This window comes from Pelmatolapia mariae, linkage group LG20 (assembly GCF_036321145.2).
Source record: "Pelmatolapia mariae isolate MD_Pm_ZW linkage group LG20, Pm_UMD_F_2, whole genome shotgun sequence".
NCBI lineage: Eukaryota > Metazoa > Chordata > Actinopteri > Cichliformes > Cichlidae > Pelmatolapia > Pelmatolapia mariae.
In genome coordinates this window covers 24,472,839-24,491,280 of record NC_086244.1, presented here as the reverse complement: position 1 = coordinate 24,491,280, position 18,442 = coordinate 24,472,839, and the positions used below count along the sequence as shown (strand labels likewise).

The 18,442-nt window shown below is 39.6% G+C and overlaps 1 protein-coding gene across 1 annotated transcript in view; it reads right to left on the bottom strand.

The window, feature by feature from the left end:
- The window catches only part of LOC134619253 (ERC protein 2-like), a 112,960-nt gene that overhangs the window by 38,663 nt on the left and 55,855 nt on the right, over positions 1 to 18,442 (bottom strand). Inside the window, exons 9-12 of the mRNA XM_063465021.1 lie at positions 14,975 to 15,163; positions 10,233 to 10,274; positions 9,668 to 9,861; positions 288 to 381 (exon numbers count right to left, since the gene is read on the bottom strand). Coding sequence (XP_063321091.1) covers positions 288 to 381; positions 9,668 to 9,861; positions 10,233 to 10,274; positions 14,975 to 15,163 — 519 coding nt within the window. The remainder of the gene's footprint in view (positions 1 to 287; positions 382 to 9,667; positions 9,862 to 10,232; positions 10,275 to 14,974; positions 15,164 to 18,442) is intronic.

Here is an 18,442-nt window from a genome sequence, read left to right as displayed (position 1 = left end):
ATTCCCATGTGAGTCACCATGATGTAGTTTCTAGGTAGTGTATGGAACTGAGTTTTGTTTCTGGTTATGACTGGCTCTGAGATCTATGAATGGAGGGACTACAGCACAGCTAAATAGAAGAAGAAGAAAAAAATTATTCCTAAGACATCATTTGCAATTGCTGGTGAGAGGGGAAAACAAAAAAAAGGTAGATGAAATGAGAATGAACCAAACTGAACTCTGTTGGTTGGAAACATGACAAAGAATCCAAACATAACACTCACATAAACGTACGAACATATTCAAACCTGTGATAACGAGTGGGGATGTCCATCAATCAGGGCGTCTTTCCTCATCTCACCTGGCACTGTCTGCTTCTGGATGTTAGGAGACTTGATTTGTCTTCAGACAAGGAAAAATGGATGACAACAGACAAACAAGGAGTGTTTGTTATATCATATATCAATGATCAAAATCTGAAATACATTAAACGACTAAACTAAATGCTATAAGATACCGCTATACGGTCATTTGAAAGTACAAAACTGCATGCTTTTTTGACATATTTGAGCCTGTTTGAACCAGTGCCTTTTAAAGACGATAATTATCCATAAAAAATATTCATCAAAATTACCATTTTCTTCAACAAAAAAGAAGAGGGGAAATAATGAATCAAACCTTCAACACCATGCAAGTAGAATTCGAGGCAAGTAGAAAAAATGGTTATGGATGCCTACAGAATGAGTCTAGCAAGTGATTTCTTGTACAAATGCAAGAAACTCTTCAAACGTTCTACAGATGAAGACATTTTGCATGAATGAGTGGTCAAAAAACTCAACAAACAGATGCCACAAACACATGCAACATCTTTTTAAGTCAAGAGTGGACTGGCTTTCACCTCAGAAAAATAGTGCACCAGTTGAAATGTATGTTCTTAAAATGTATGACAAAACCAATTTTCCTTGAGGTTTTCTTCAAGTGTATTGCCTTTGGACTTAGTTACTGTATCAAAGAGAATCAAAACATTAACCAACTATGCCAGAAAAGTGGAAGATTGTCTTTATTAAGCCCCATCAGGAAACACATTTTTTGCATTTAAGCTATCCTTTGTATTAGGAACAATGGGAAGCCAGTGTGCAATTGGGGACCAAGATTTCTGCATCCTTATGTTGAAGTGTCCTAGGGCAAGAGACTAAAACCGAAGGACCTCCCTATGCACCCTTATGGGTTTCCATGTGTGCATGAGCTTTAAAAATATGTCTGTAAGTGCAGCTTGCAGTGCACTTTGAGTACTACGTAAAGGGGTGAAAAAAGTGTTAAAAACTAGAGTAGGTTAAGCACAGAGCACAGTAACTGACCTTACGAACTTAATAGACAGTTAGATTTCACAAGTTAGCCTATATATCAAGTTGCTGGGCAGCACAGAGGCACATTGGTGGCCTCGCATCAAGGTTGTTGGATTTAACCTGATAAGCATGTCCAAAAATTGCTTGTCATGTTAACTGGTGATTCTAAAATGGCATTTGGTGTGATGGTAAATACTTACACAACACAAAAAAGTAACAATAATAAGAGCAATAATACAAAAATTGGTGTGGGCATGGAAGAGCTGAGCCAAGGGTAAAGGAGTTTTCATGCACCAAATACATGAAATTCATTATATTTCAGGGGAATAAATCATACAGAGTGAATGTAAAATGTCTGAACCTATATTTATACATCCTAGCGTTATCAGAGGGGAAATCCTCGACCTGCCCAGCACTGTGCAGCTGCAACTGATATCTGACCACTGGCACAACATGGTACAAAATCGTGCTTTACTGGAAACAAAGAGGCTCTGAAGAAGTTTTAAGTTATAAAGTTAAAAGTTATAAATTATAATCAAAAGCATATAAATCAAAAAGTCAAACCTCTGACATTTATCCTCTGGTTCTATGGTAAAACAGGTGTTTCCTAAGATGGAAACGATGGCTAAACTGGGAAAATTTCAAAAATTCTTGTGGCTAATGGGATTTTTTAAATTAATGGCTCCAGAGGGACAAACATGCAAAGTTTGGCCCTTGTGTCCACTTTTGAAAGATTGTTTCAACTATCAGCTGCACTGTGATGACGGGCGAAGGAGCAGCTCCCAGAGGAAACCAGCATAAACTTGGCGAGATCGTGCAAGCTCCACATAGAAGGGGACGTTGTTTTCCACGTGACGTAAACATATGTACATAAATTACACTTCCTTGCAGTTATTTTGCGTGTTTGCGTCTGCATGTGTGTACTGACTATTGAATATAGCACAATATTTAACATGTACAAATAAGTTTGCTTCATTGTCCTGTCTTGCTTTATCTGGCTTTATTTGTTTAGTTTTATTAGTTAAAACAAGTTCTGCATGCTTCATCTCAGAAGACTGCAGAGCTACACTGTGTACAGTAAATCAGGTAAGGATGAATGCTGTGTGCCTAGTCTTAGCAAGAAAGCAGACTGGGACAAGACAAGACACGACTGAGGTAGGTGAGACACTGCTGTGTAAATCTTTCAACAACAAAACACAAACATATGCAGACAGGAGATGCGAGCACATGCATGCGCACCACTGTGCACATAACCCACATTCTCCTTTTAAGAAATAAATTGCCACGAGTCTGATTACTGACAGAAACACACACATGGGTAGTAAATCAGCTGTCAGCATTGTGTACTGCTCAGGTGCTGATTACAGAGTTGAACTGTGTATTAACCAGCCAGGATGGATATGTATTAACCTCCGCGCCAATCCCTGAGCCTTGGTATATGTGGCACACACATATTAGGTTTAAAAAAATATGGAAAACACACATAAGCCCTCACAGTAAACTCACTACTACTAGACACCCATTAACCACAAAATGCACCCTAAGACGCACACTGGTCTTAGGGTAGAGTTTATGTTTACTCACAAATATGCTCAAAATAGAATCAAAACACACATCTCTGAGCTCCCAGTTAGGCCTTCACACTTTAAGAGAAAAAAAAATGAACAGAAAGTGCGAGAAAGCTGACAGTGACAAATTAGTGCTTAAGAGAACCCTCCAACACTGTAAACAAGCTGTGACCAAGCAGCTGCTAAAATGCGCCACATTATTATTCCACATCCACACTGGTGTGTTTATTCTGGGTGCAACCGACAAGCTGCCCCCACATGTGGGCAAATATTTGCTGTCACAGCCCTTAGTTGGAAGCGTATGAGTTCGCTCGCTCGCTCACGCGCGCGCATGTGTGTGTGTGTGTGTGTGTGTGTGTGTGTGTGCATGACTGTCTGTTTTCATGAGTGATGTTGGTGTGCAATGAATGTGAAATATGCCTAATAAAAAGATGAATAAATTTAACACCTTCTCACCTTGCCACACACACAACAGTAACCTTTAAAACCATTGAGGAAGTTTTGGTTATAATAACCAGAGACGCGGCAGAAGGGGGCGTAATCAACATTTCTATCAATATTTATATCTGTTATTACTCTCCCTTCTGGAAACCACACAGGTTTATAAGTCTGCCGTTTCATGTCTCTGGCTTGCATCTTTAAAAAAATGTTTTTAATCACCGTGTTGTTGATTTTATGAGTTTTTATCATTTTTATGAGTTGGGTTTGAAAAGTGCTGCATAAATAAGGAGTATTATTAAATTCTCTTAAGAAGCACGGCGTGCACACAGGTATTTTCACACGCACGCATATGTACACTGAAAGGAGGAGAAGAAGAATCTGTTTATCCTCTGATCTTTGATGTCTCTGTGTGTTTTTATAAGCTTGCAGGCATGTCCATGGAGAGCTATCTTGCCATGAGGGCATATCAGCTATCAGACAAAGCTGCTACTGGCACAGGTGTATAAACCAGCAGACACGCTGGTCCTGTTTGGTAGCTGATATACCCCCATCAGCCCATCGGTGCAAAAATTAAATAAGTATTCTGACCTGAGCGAAGGCGAACGAGAGCACGAGGAGTGTGAAAAGGAGCAGAAGGGCTGGGTCGCATGCGAGTGGAAAATATGAGAAGGAACAGTGATTTGTTGATTAACGAAATGAGTAAATTCTGCAGGGAAACAGTATTTTATTGCGGTGACATTTCTTAGAAAGATGAAGTGTGAGAGAGAAAGCAGTGTGAATAAGTCCAGCCATTTCCTAAACTGAGCGTAATAAGTAATTTTTCACATTTCCTTTTGCTTCTTCCACCTGGAGCTCTCCACACATCCACCTTCCAACATAAGCAGCTCCACTTTATTTCTGGATGTCACCAGAGAGCTTGTTTTTCCCCTCGTATATCTCTTCTTACATATTTATATAGCCCTTTCTTTATTTCAGTTTCTTTTTCCATTATCACTTTGATATTTTTGCTTGATGTTTGCCTTGTATTTCTTCTGTAGGAATAAAAACATAAAAACTAATCAGTAATCCTCCTTGCGGACTTGCTGATGTCCCTTTTTAGGAGAGCTGCTGAGTGGCCAGCAGCAAGCAGCTGTGGTCATAGTGGGTTCTTACAAAATCTGATTGTGGTCAATTGTGAATATAGAGTCACTTCCCACGTAAATATAGGTTAAAAGAAGCAGTAACTTTTAAAGAAGAAAACAAACAGATTGCTATCTTTCCCTTCACAACACTTAATTCTTACTCTCTCTTTCTCGTTTCTTTTAATAAACCACCGAGTGGAACAAAATCCTCAGATTTCAAGCAGACGGGGACACGCTGGCGCAGTTACGGCTCAGGGTTGTACAATATATTGAATAACAGACAGATATGATCTGAAGTAAAAACATTTTCTAACTAATGTAAAAACTGAAGGAATACAGAGAAGAGAAATAGAAGAAAATGAAAACACGGTGCGAGTTAACTGGGAGACAGATATTATCTGAGATGCTTTTCTTGTTGAAGTGATGAGAGATTCAAACACAATTCTGTTTATTAGTGACGGATGCTTTATAATGCCTCGACATTTTCAACTTTTCTCATATGTGTGTATGTGTGTGTGTGTGTGTGTGTGTGATGGGGTGCAAGAAAGAAATTACATTTTTAAATTTGAGTATGTGCATTTTACTTCACTGAACATTTCCGATCTATTCCCTGTGTGTGTCAGAAAATAGTCCTCTTCTACTGTGGGTTTATCTTGCTTACAGTACTATGAAAAAGTACTAATTTCTTTATATTTTACTGCCAAGGAGCCAGAGTTTCTTATTATTTTTAAGGTGCTCTTGAACAATTATTCCCCAGGTCAGTGAGGTTTTTCTTTAATTTTTTAGTTCAGCCTGGACAGTTTGTACCTGACCTACAAAAACATCAAAGATGACACAATTTGACAGATACAAAATAGTATTTTTGCACCAACAAGGTGTTTCCCAAACAGCTATTAGCCAAAAACTTGCCATATCTCAGCATGGTGTTTGACATGCTCTTGCCTTAAGAAAAGTGAGGAAACTGGTCAAGCAGAGGACAAAAGAAGGAGTGGTAGGTCTGAAAAATATCTACAGCAGATGAACAGTATCTGATAGTCATGTCCTTAAAAAAAAAGAGGGAAAATCCAGCAAAAATCAGCAGACTTGACATGGGACCTGTGAGATGCTCTGGCCCTTCATTTGATCCATCTACTGTTCGCCAAAGCCTCATCAGAAATAGTCTCAGTGGAAGGGTGGCTGTCAATAAGCCATACTTAAGAAAGGGAAACAAGGAGAAAACACTGAGGTATGCCAGATTACACAAGAACTGGAATGAAAATCAGTGGCAGCAGGTCTTATTGAGTGATTAATCCAAATTTGATATTTTTTGCTGGATGGAGAAGGTCAGGAAAGAGGTACAACAGTGAGAGATTACTGTACAGCCATCTGTAAAACATGGTGGAGGCTCTGTCATGGTTTGGAGCTGCTTTTCAAACAGTGGTGTTGGGGTTGTAGTCAAAATTGATGAAATTATGAACCATCCGGTTTTGATCCACCATGCATTACCATCTGGAAAGCATCTGATTGGCAACAGGTTCATTTGTCAATGATCCTGAAAACACTGACAATGCAGTAAAAGCATACCTGGATAGGAAAAAAAACAATGGAACTCAATCAGTCATGATCTGGCCTCCCCAGAGCGTAGACCTCAACATTATAGAAGCAGTGTGGGATCAGCTTGACAGAAAACAGAACAAAAGGCAGAAACATCCAAAGAAGAGCTTTGAATGTCCTTAAGAAATATTCCTGGAGACTACTAAAGAGTTCAGACTGTTTTGAAAAAATAAAAGCAGTCAAACCAAATACAGACGTTCAAGCTTGTTAGAACTATATAAATGCCTTATATACTGTATTTCAATGTATAGTAATTCCCATTTTCCTAGCAAAATATCAAGAAATGAGGGGTGGCTCAAGATTTTTTCACAGTGCTGTATATTTCATCTATTTAACAGTAAGTTTCAGGTTAATTTCAAAGTAAAATCATTGTTTAAAACCCACACCTGCATTAGAAAAGCCGACTGTTTACAAACATATCAATGAATAAATATTATAAGCAGAGGTAATGTGTGTATCTGTGTGTTTTGTAGGCTATCAGCACCTGGAGTTTGATTATGTTCACAGTAATGCAGCCAAAAATGACATGCATGTGTTTATGTGTGCGCATGTATTTGTTTGTCATCCTTTCCTTTCCTTACATCTTGACTCGACAATCTCAATTTAGTCTCACACACATAAATACATACACACACACACACGAACACACATGGACTCCCTTTTCCTGCAACCCTCCCTTACATACCACAGTTCTTACATCGTCAGTAGCTGTGGTACTGTGAGACTGGATGGCTGATTTATTTTTCAAGTTTAGCCCCCAAATTTTAAAAGTATAGGGCTGTCAAAGCATCAAGAAAACCATACAACATAATTCCAACAATTAATATGATAAGTTTATGAGTGAAGGAGGCAAGAAGGAAAGGAGAAAAAAAAGGAATTAAGGCTTTATGTTTCATGCCACAATTTTTGTCACAATTTATTCTTAAAATTTGTGAAACTGCATACGCTCCAATTCCGTTTTCAGTGTTTTTTCTTTGACATCATGTTGAAAGTTAATTAAAACCTCGTGTATTTTAATTCCCACAAGTTGTTCTTAACTTCCAAGTATGTCAGTCCCAAAAAATGTTTGGGGGGGTTTTTTGTTTTGGTTTTTTTTTAGTCCATCACACATAGACGAACTGCTTGAAGAGATCTATAACCGCGAGAGATCTATTTAACAAATCCATTAGAATTAGTATGACATGCTGATACGTTCCACAAAGCCTGTTCAATGTCACTGATTACTTTGGCAGATTAGCTTTACATCTACTGTACACTAACAACAGTAAATAAAACGTCAACCATAAACTACCCTAATGTTATCACTGATGACTTAGAGTAGATCACTAAGCAATCAACAAGCTGCGAGTGAGACTCCCCTGTGCTGGAAGGTATTTATTACAATGGCCTGTTAGCTCCATCCATCTTTGACTCTCTTTGCTTCACTGCCAACTGGATGAGAAAGTGTCTATTTCCTCATCTGTTCTCCCTCTCCATTCAGATAGTGGTTAATAGGTCATCTGACTGACTTCCAACAGAAACACTCTGATTAAAAAGACATTCATCCTCTGCCCAGATAAGCTACATTCCGCATGCTCTGCAACAGAAGTCCAATCAGCACACAGACACTCGTCCGCCCATGCTTTCATATAACACATGTGTGCAGAAACACATATGCAAAAATTCTTCTGTTTCTGTTTAATGTCTTTGTTAAATCAAAAAGTACACTGAGAACTAACACGATTTGATGCCCCACAATTTTCTATAGCAGACACACATGCTAACATAAGAAAATACCTTCAAGTGTATTTTCTACTGTACAAACAACTATTCTGTGTGTGTTCATAGCAACTCTGCAGGACTACAATGGACCTTGCTCTCACAGGCCGGCTTGCATGTGACCTCTGACCTGTGCATGCTGACCAGAGGTGAGGGTTCGTGCTGATAGGGGGGACTGGCTGACACTAATGAGACAGCGGGACCAAATAAGATGGATGAGCTGAGGGGAAAAGGAACTTTTCCAACGATCCAAAACGTTCGCGTCCCAGAAATCGCTGCACACCCACATGCACGGACACTACACATGCACCAAGTACGATGAGCATGCGTATGACCAGGTCATGAAAGTTGCAAGTGAATGGCAGAAAAATGTAAACAAAACGAAAATATCCATTCTTGCAGAGATGCACGGAAAAACAGAGTAGAGTTTGTGAACAAATTCTGTAGGAGCTACTGCTTTCCTATTACTTGATGCTTAGGAGTTCCCACAGAGTTTGAGTCAGCGCATGGTTTCCATGCCAGAGCAGCCAGTCTGTAAAATGGGTAATGAATGAGGCAGGAAACTGTGTTGGATCCAGAACATACAGCCCATGCAAACTGATTCCAAACCATTCAGAACCAGAACAAGTGTTAACACACCTGATGAAGCCAATGTGTGTGAAAAATGATTGTTTTCATATTTTTTTAAACTCATGCCCCATCTTTGCAGCCCGTGATCCACCAAAAGACTGATCCACTATTAATCTACATATACAGACACACGCCTAAATACCACTTTAAATATCACATTTCAAATTCAGAAACCTTCTCTGTACACATTTCTGTGCTTCTTTTTCACCCATACACACACACATACTGTATGAAATAAATATGCAGACAAACACTAACATACTGTACTTCTGCCTTGGCACTAAACAACTACTCATTTGGGTACATATACACACCATGCCAATCCATAAATCAGATGATAATTGAGTAGCACTGTGCCAGTAATAAACAGAGTAGTATAAACATCCAGTGTCTGGGCTGGATACAAAAACCTCCCACTGGCATGCCGCTGGCTGCCTGCCTGGCAAACTCAAATGCTCACTCACATACACACACAAACACAGTCACAGAATGCATTGACAGTAGTCAAAAGTAATGCAAAGACATTTATATAAACACACATATGGATAATTTGATATGAGAAAACACAGATGACCGCACTGATGACAGGATTGAAATGTGTGCAAAGAAGATTTGCAGACGTCAACACAAAAGAGAAGCTATATGTCTCCACAGGAAACATATAAAGTCTCTCATTGTGTTATTACTGTGACAGGAATGAAGACCATAAATGGATTATGCATTTACTGCCCCAATGAGACAGTCAAATCTAAGCTTCCTGAGGCTCAGATACAGTCAGTTCCCCCAATTTCCAACTTTATACCTGAGAAAATTTAAAAGGAGCCAGCAACCACAGCATGATGTCAAACGTAATGATCATGGGCAGTGTGAGCAGTATTATGACGGTGGGGTTAACGGGCACACTAAATATCTACTTACCCATGTCTGCAGACATTGACAGATAAAAACAAATAATAAGATATTAAGCCAAATGATTAGACTGATATTTAAACAGGTCGCATTCATTTTCTGGACTGATTACATCAGGCCAAAAGAATGGCAACATAAAAGTGGTTTCAAGTGCTAGGACGACTCAATCTAGACAGTTTATATTTCATGGATTACCCCTTTATAAATAGAGCACATAGGAATGAACCGAGGCCTTACAAAGATCCGGTTACTTGAAAAGACACTCTAAGAACACACAGATGCTGACTTGTTACGAAACTGACTGAATTCCTTAAACCCTCACCTTTCAAGATCAGAGATTTTTTTCTCCTTGCAGGATTTGTCCATCTCAGCATCCTTTAAAGCTCCCATCAGCCTCTCCACTTCAGCTTGTGACTTCCTGGATTCCTCTCTGTAGCGGGCCACTTCCTGCTCTAGGACCCTCAGACGATCTGTGATATCCGGACATATCTTGACTGCTTCCTCTGTAGTTTGGATCTTTGAGTATATATGTTTGTGTAAGCATTGGGGGGTGAGAATGGATTCATTAGGTACAAAAACAACCATGTGTGAACTGGTACCTAGACAGCATGAAAGCATTTGAAATATTCTCTACGTTGACCACTTCAGATCATTGTCAGATGTAGCTAAACGCTCACACTTAGGCTTCCTAACACTTTGCGGTTCATTACCAATAGAACAGGTTCAGATAAACTGAAAAACATTTCAGTTCTTTTATTATAACCATATTAATATAGCTGAGCCTTAACCTATTAGTGCTGTTAGCCTAGCATTGACCATCATGCTAAAAATTTCTATGTAATATGCTAACAGTTAGCACTAACAAAAAAAAAAAAAAAAGAACCTACCGTGGGGCTCATTGCTGGTGGCCCATCTACTTTGGTTTTCACCTAGTTAAAAAAAAAGAAATTGTAGATAAACAAATAAACCTTTTGACATCCTGTAGGACTAAATCACTGGCACTGATAATTATACAAGAGCAGGTGTGTTATCATCTTGCATGAACCAAAAAGGAAAAGGTAAGTCAGTCATGAATTCTAGGTTACAATTCATAATTTAGCTCGGGCTGCCTGCTTTTCTGTGGTTTGCTTCTATCAGTTCCCTCCCCAGGGCATCTTTCATGTAGAGCTAGGAGTTCATTATCATTATAAAATTACATACTTGCTCTGTTTTGGCTGCGATTTTATGAGACCACCAAACATCTCAATTCTTTTTAAAATAAATGCTGAAAGAAAAAAAGAAAGAACACAGTTATGCTGATCAAACCATTCTCTGAGAAAAATATCCCAAAGGAAGTTTCTAACCTAGAATTATCTTTCTCTGTGTTTCTGCTTTTTTCTCCTGGTCTTTACCTCTCTCTGTCTACTGTGTTTGTGAAGGTTATTTAACTTGTTGAGACAGCTGAGGCCACTCGTTTAAACATCATCAAGTGAATGTGCACAAACACTTGTGCGCTCACACACACACACACACACACACACACACACACACACACACACACACACACACACACACACACACAGTCATGTTTCATCCACTTCAGAGTATATTACATTTACTTCCACCTATTGCCAACAGTTCCCCTCACGCTAACCTCAACCACTACTCAACCAAAAACTAACCATATCTTAATCCTAACCAAGTCATCATACTAAAATTTAATGATCTCTCTTATTTTGGCATGCGCTTTACCTCCCAGAGGAAGTAAGGTCGACAAAATGTAACTCAGCCTTTTTCATCTGGCATACTCCGGCGGGTCTGCACTCTACCCTTTCATTAACGTCACCTCTTGTGCTCCAATGTGTTATTTTTTTCAACGGAATCCCATTCAACACTTATTATATAAAAGAGGTTATTGCTATGATAATTATTTTCATCCAGACAAACTGTCAGTGCTTAGGTAAGTTTGTGCTGAGGGATTTATTTAACATCTATTCATTAGCCTAAGCTTTTAGCCTCAGTACAATTTACATTCTATTTATTTATCTCCTATTTTGACCATTTTTAGACAACGTTCACGTTACTGTTTCTTCTCGACAAATACAGATAATATTAGAGCTTAACATCAGTTATGTTTAGCTATTTTAAATGCATATATCATTACAGTACTTATATAAAGTCTGTACTTTTAGTTTATTATTCTACGTTTTTATGAATGATTTTTTAACAAACTAACTTTAAACTGTTACTTATTAACCTGAGTAGATCGGCAATTTGTTAAATCCTCAGACCATGCCAGACTCAGAGTCATTTAAATTACCTTTCTTCCCCATTCTGATGCTCAGTTTGAACTTCAGCAGGTGATCTGGAGTTGCTACCATGTTGGCTCATTATGATTAGAATGAGAATATTCTCAGGTCCACATAAGCCTAGGACGGTACATAAAGTTCATGACTTGTCACTATGCTTGTACTGACTATGAAGGATCTTGGCAACGTCTCGTCCTTCCCTCATTGCTGCTACATGAGGCTGAAAACACTCATTCATGTACATCAATCCACATCTTTCCTAGCCCAAAATGCATTAGGCCTAAGTGGACCAGAGCATGCTATTTTCTTTCACTAGAACACACAGACAAGTGTGGAAACCAGTGGCTGAGAGGATGGTAGGTCCAAAAGGAATTTGTAATATTATGAGAGGGGAAAGGCCAGGAAAGATACAATTACATATACAGTCAAATTATTATTATCATTCCTGGAAATGTCTCTTGTGTGTAAATATTTCAAAATATGTTAAATATGTGTAGCCACCAAACTCTGTACTGAGTTTTTAAACACCTGGCCAACAACTACCCAGCAACACTGAGTCTGCGTAGGATAAAAAGAAAAAAGAGCTTTGACTTTTTATATACTAAACATGACTGTATTCAGTCTCATTACACATATGTCAATGTTTGATTAGTCTCATCTCTGTTTTATAATCAAAGACATGAGAGCATATGACATTTGCCTGGTTTGAAAAGAAAAAAGTGTCTTTTGAACAAAAGTCAAGTCTTTTAAGGTGTGGTGCTGCCTTGAAGATTTTAGCCAGCCCGCTCTGAAAAGGTCACTGCCTTCCCTGAGGTTCTTTCCTTTGAAGAGCTGGTGTTTAGTTCCAGAAGTCCTTTAATAAGCTTGGAATCAACAAATACTGTTTTATGGGAAGAGGATGAGGATGCACTTAAGCCAACAGAGCCCTGAGGTCACGATAAAAAGCTCCGCTAACAGCTTGACTGAGTCAATAATACCAGCATCTGCAGATACTGTCAGTGGACCACTGTGTGTACATGACCTGATGACAAACACAAACTCTACAGCTGCTTGAGAGGCAAATCATATTTGTCCTATGAGAAAAAAAAAAATTGTCCATCTTTGGAGGTATTGGTGTTTGTCAGATGTTAAATGTGGGTTGAAATAAAATGATGTAACCATTTAAAAAGCATTTAATGCACAGCATGTGAAGGATGCTTATATTAACAAAAATAAAAACCCTTCAAAATCTTTGTGACTCCACCTATTAGAAGCAAATACAACAAATACAAATTTGGCCACTATTCCCTTGAAGGTTATCCCTATGTGCACCTGCTGACATGTCCTCAGGCTCCTGGAGAACATAATCTCTGGGGTTTAGGGTTAACCAAAGCGGTCATAAGAAGTGATGATCCTTGATGGAGGGTGGGCCAGTTTCACACAGAAGTTTATGTTTGCTCCCTGTGCATAGTGAAATTGCAACTGGTCACAACCAACTGGTCAGAACTGGGTTTCCCTGTAGCACATAAGGAGACAACCATGAAGGGCACAGTAGACAAATTGAAATCAGACAAAGTTTTTTCTTTTTAATGGAGGAATCACAAAACCATTTTATTGCACTTAGTACACTCATCCATTGATCGATCCATTGCTCCATCTATCCCTCCATTCATCCACCTATTCATCTTTTTTCTGCTGGATCTGACTACCAGTCTAAGCAGAGAAGCCCAGACCTCCCTCTCTCTGACCACCTCCTCCATCACTTATAGAGTGACATCAAGCCAGCTGAGTGAACTGAGTGTGTACTGCGTCTGCCCTGGAGCCTCCTCCCAGTGGGTTACCAGTGCCCTACCCTGGAGTTAGGCCCCCCAGGAAATGGGGGGACTAGCTTATCAGCGAGAATCTGGTGGTCAAACCTTAGCCCTTTAGGCCAGCCCTCCTGTGGACCCACATAACACAGAAGGGTCTATCAAGTTCTGTGGTATGTGGACTGGGTGGCAAAGGCAGAGGCCTTGGCAGTCCAATCTCCAATTACTGGACCTAGTAGTATTCAACTTTTATTCCAATTTTAAGCATACAATGACAAAATATTCAATATAAATGCCCAGCTTTTATTAGTGCATTCAAACTAGACAGGGAGCGCAAGCTGCCATAAAAAACTTTCCACTGATTTGACTGAGTCAGAGCATGGCTAATTGAGAAAAACACAAGAACTGACACAACAAAGTGTAGAGTTTAACACTGGATTTAAATTGTTAATTGAATGTTGTTGCAATTTGATAACTTTGCCATACAAAACCTTAGAGCACAGCTTTTACGATACCTAGAATTTGTTAAGTAAAAGCAGCAGTCAGCAGAAGTCTCTGCGCTGAAGGAATCATGAAGGAGTGGTAGATCAGTTTGATCAGAATCTAATCAAGCGCCAACATAATTCACCACTGACCTCCCAAATACTTATAGCATAGCCTGTCCTTTGCCACAGCACTATAGGATCAACAACACCACCGCATTTAAATGCACGCAGACACAAACAGCAGACGTATCGACAGTTGTTTTTGTGCTGGCATGCAGGGACATGCCGACAGAGACACACGCATGTATACAGGTACACAACCGTCATCTGTCTTTTTGAAGAATCTCTAAGTTTACATAACAGATTTGATTGCTGTGGAGTACACAAAACAGTCTAATTATGGCAGCACTTCTGCCACAGTGCGAATCTGTTTGCTACAAAAAGTTATTGAGCTGCTGCCACTTTCATGTGGTGCGGCATCAACATTCAAGAAGATATCATTTCACAGGAATGAGATGTGTGTACGCTTATTATGAGTATAAAAGAAAACATTCTCATAAATTCTGGCAGGACAGGGGTCTGTCCTGGCTTGTAAGCCTGGGAGAAGAAAGAAGGAGAGAAAAAAGATTGCAAGGCCTTCGACTTGGCACCCACACAGGGATACAGGATCTTTCAGATCCATAAATCACTCTCTCTTAATTCATCCTTTTATCCCGTGGGACAAAGTGCAGGCAGGCCCTCTGCTAGGAAGTTGCTAACTATATTGTTGATGCTCACGGGGAGGTAATAATGTGGAATTACTCTTATTGTAAATGTTAGCATAGTAAGTACAAGGTACAGGAAGCATATTACAAGCACAACAAACATATAGTGGTTGTACTGATGGTTGTATGTCTGCAGTCCACACACATAACAGACCACCTCTCTTGTGTGTTCACAGTGCCTGTATTCAATGACTGCAAAACCATTTTTGAGCAAAATGTAACAGCCATGCATACTACACACACATTTGTATTTTCTATTATCTAAACATCAGTTCAATAGATTTAATACTTGAGTCCATACTGACCTCTCCATCTGGCCTCTGGTTCTGGGATGGGCTGGGGTTACCGAGCTGGTTCTGAGGCTGTTTCTGGGGTTGCATGACTGATAGTTTGTCTTTTAATTCGTGGTTCTCCTTTCTCAGCTGCTCCAGCTCCTCCAGCCGAACCCTGTCCTCCCGGTCCTTTTGTTCCCGGAGGTTTTCAATCACTCGCTCCTGAGAAAGTGAGAAGGTATAAGAAGGTAAAATAAAAATTGATTTGGCAAGTATAAGTAGGAATAAGACAAAAAATCTGCACAAAAGTATGTTCATTACATGAAGCAGAAATAACATGAAATAAATCTGTTTTCCATCCATTGTGCAAAGGATTACCAGCCCTGTGCGATTATAATTTTTTCCTATGATTATAGGCAGTATCTTGCCGAATAGGATCACCAACATTCTTTACAAAGTGTGGCCAAAGACAAACTCATAAATGCCCATCATAAATAATACTGCTATAAATAATCGCAGTGACACAAAGGGATCGGAGCCAAGTAGAACAGAAAGAGAAGGAGGAAGGAAGAGAAGGGCTGAGGGACAGACAGATTTATTGTGAGCGAATTAGACAGTATTGTAGATCACTCTCTAACAACTCCACACCGCCTGCTGATAAACCGAGCTGGAATGTTTCAAACATCATTTTCTCCATTCTCTAATCACGTTGGACAGCAGGACAACAGCTTTGGGCATTGGCCTTAAACCAAGTCCACAACATGGGAGGTTGAGCAAGGTGTGCGTGTTAAAGTGAATGTGTGCGTGTTTAGGTGTGGACTGAAATGATTACCAAGGTGTTTATTCAGGTGTTTATTTAGGCACAGAGCACAGCTCAGCAACGAGACTTTACGACGTGGCATCACCGCATGATTGGCAACTTTAAAGTCCTGGGTAATTGGACAAATACATTCACTAACTAGCCCTGGCACAGTACATCACTACACGGAGAGGGCAAGGGAGACAGAAACAGTGAGAGAGACTGCTTGGCTAACAGGTCCTGAGCTCTGCCCACTTTGTGAAATATCTCTAGGATGTCTGGGGGTTAGAGAAAGACACCAGGGTATCATAATAAATCTGGCTCTATGAGGCCCAAGTGTACTGCACGAATAAACAACAGAAAACACACATATGACATCATAGACAAGCACACATACATAAACTAAAGAGCAGTGCTCAGCATGGGCACAATGCCCCAGCCTGTTAATTAGAACCACAGCAGTGTGGCTAGTGACTGGCTCCAAGAGCAGGTTTGTGACAGAGTTTGTGATCAGCAAGACACACACTCGTGCTCGTAAACACATTACACACGCCCTGTGTTGACCACAAAGTCTGAAAAGCTTGCCAACATTCTCCTCATCACAGCTGAATAATATGTAGGCTGCATCAGAAGTGGTTTCTGGGTAAACAAATGGGCCGGCGCAGAAGAGGGATTTACAGTTTATTGTGCCATTATGCTATTCATTTCAAAGTCTATGTGCAACGAAAACAAATTTAGGTGCTAAAAGACCATTTTAAGTGAAAACATCTATGTTCTGTGTCGGTCTGTGTGCTGCGAATACACTGAAACCCTCATTAACCAACTTCTAATCTATTAACAGACAAAATGCTGTGAGCTTACTGTAAACCATTCTTGATTGAATAGATACAATCAAAGGCTACAGGTCAATTAAATAACAATCAAGGAAATAACAGAGATAAACAAGAACACATACAGAGAGAGGAAAAGGAAGTCAAACACTCCTGTATTTGATTCCACTTAGGCTGGTTTTCACATTATCGGTGTCTAAACAGACTGCCTGAAAAATAATTCCAGAGCGACACTTACTATACGAGCTAAAACTCTTTGAAATCTGTACAATCCCATGCAGGACTCGAAATTTTGCTCTTGCAAGCCAAGAGAAATATATAACAGCAAATGCAAAGGCTCAAATGCTCAATGGCAGAGGTACAAATGTGGCATCCACTGCATAACAGTGCAGTACAGCTGGACATTCACAACTGTCCTAACTGTGAACTCTTAACCAGCAGCCAGTGCCAACGAAATGTAAACCCGTATCGATCTTTAAGCCTGCTGTGCAAACAAACATGTAAATGGGAACCATTTTTTAGCCTCCAGCGCCAAGATGATAATTTTTTAGCCTATAGTAACAACACATGTGAGCTAGCAACAACTTTAAACATGCAACAAAGCTAGGAGAGATGGAGTCCCTCTGAAATCAAGCCAGTCACTTCAAGACAGAATGTATATATTGCTAGACTAGGATATGACATCTCCATGGCGATGCTGTGTAAAGCAATTCACATCAAATTCATTCTTTGTTGAAGCGGGTCTGCAGTTAAAGATCGCTGGCACCATTAAACCATGACTGCAAATCCATAAACAAATCACTAAAGATTTGTGTAGACAAGAAAAATAACACCATTATTCAATGCAATAATTTGCTTCAGTTTCTCAGCTTCTTTACAGTAACGTCTTTGCCCTGGAAGAATGTTAACTCAATGGGGTTTCAATGTGTAAAGATTTAAATACAAAAAAGAAAAGAAGCACATCGGCCAGCAAGGTGATTTTTCTTTTACTGTGAATGGCAGCAGGCTTGCTCTGTACTGGTGAGGTGAGGCTTTATGGTGACCAGCTGTTCTCTCATATTTCCAAAAAAACAACAGACAATAAGTGTTTACAACTAACATCCAGCCCATCTATTTCCCCATGTGGAGTAAGTCTGTTTGGTTGACCTTGGATCACATGGCAGCTGTTAAGCACAATGATTATGTCTACACTGTATCCTCCTATTCATGTAGACACATGCAATACTGTCTTAATTAACTGCTTTATTCATTGTGTTATTGTATACACAAATCTGAGTCTTATGTTGGAGCATTACAGATCTTCATTTGGCCCAATTATCGTGTTTATTTGTCTGTACAGTTTTCCTTTCTTATTTTATCTGAAGGCCTTGATTGTGATAGAAAGATTAAAGAGAAGAGGAGGAGAGAAACTGAGGACGCACCACAGAAAAGAATCAGATACAAACCTAATATTAGAATAACACTTAGCAAGTACTGATTACATCCCACTGAGACTTTACATCGCATGGCATTTGCACAGTATGCCACATTTATGGTTGTTTGACTTCTTCTCTGTGCATAGCTTTGTTATCTGTTATTGCATTTCTATTCCAGCCCTAATCTTTACATGTATTTGCCCAGCACTGTTTTTTCTCCTTTCCTTATTAAAACTAACATTTTTCACTCTGCCTTCACCCTTGCATTCCTTGACCTCTCCCCACATTAATTCAAAGGCCACCTCTACCATCGGGGCTGTGCCTCTTCTGCCACTCAACTTTTCCATCGCTCCATTTCTCTTACATTTGAAACCTTTATCCTCCTCATTCTATACATCATTCCCTCCCTACGCCCGGCCCAGTTACAGACATGGACTAATCCTCTGTCTGTGTTCAC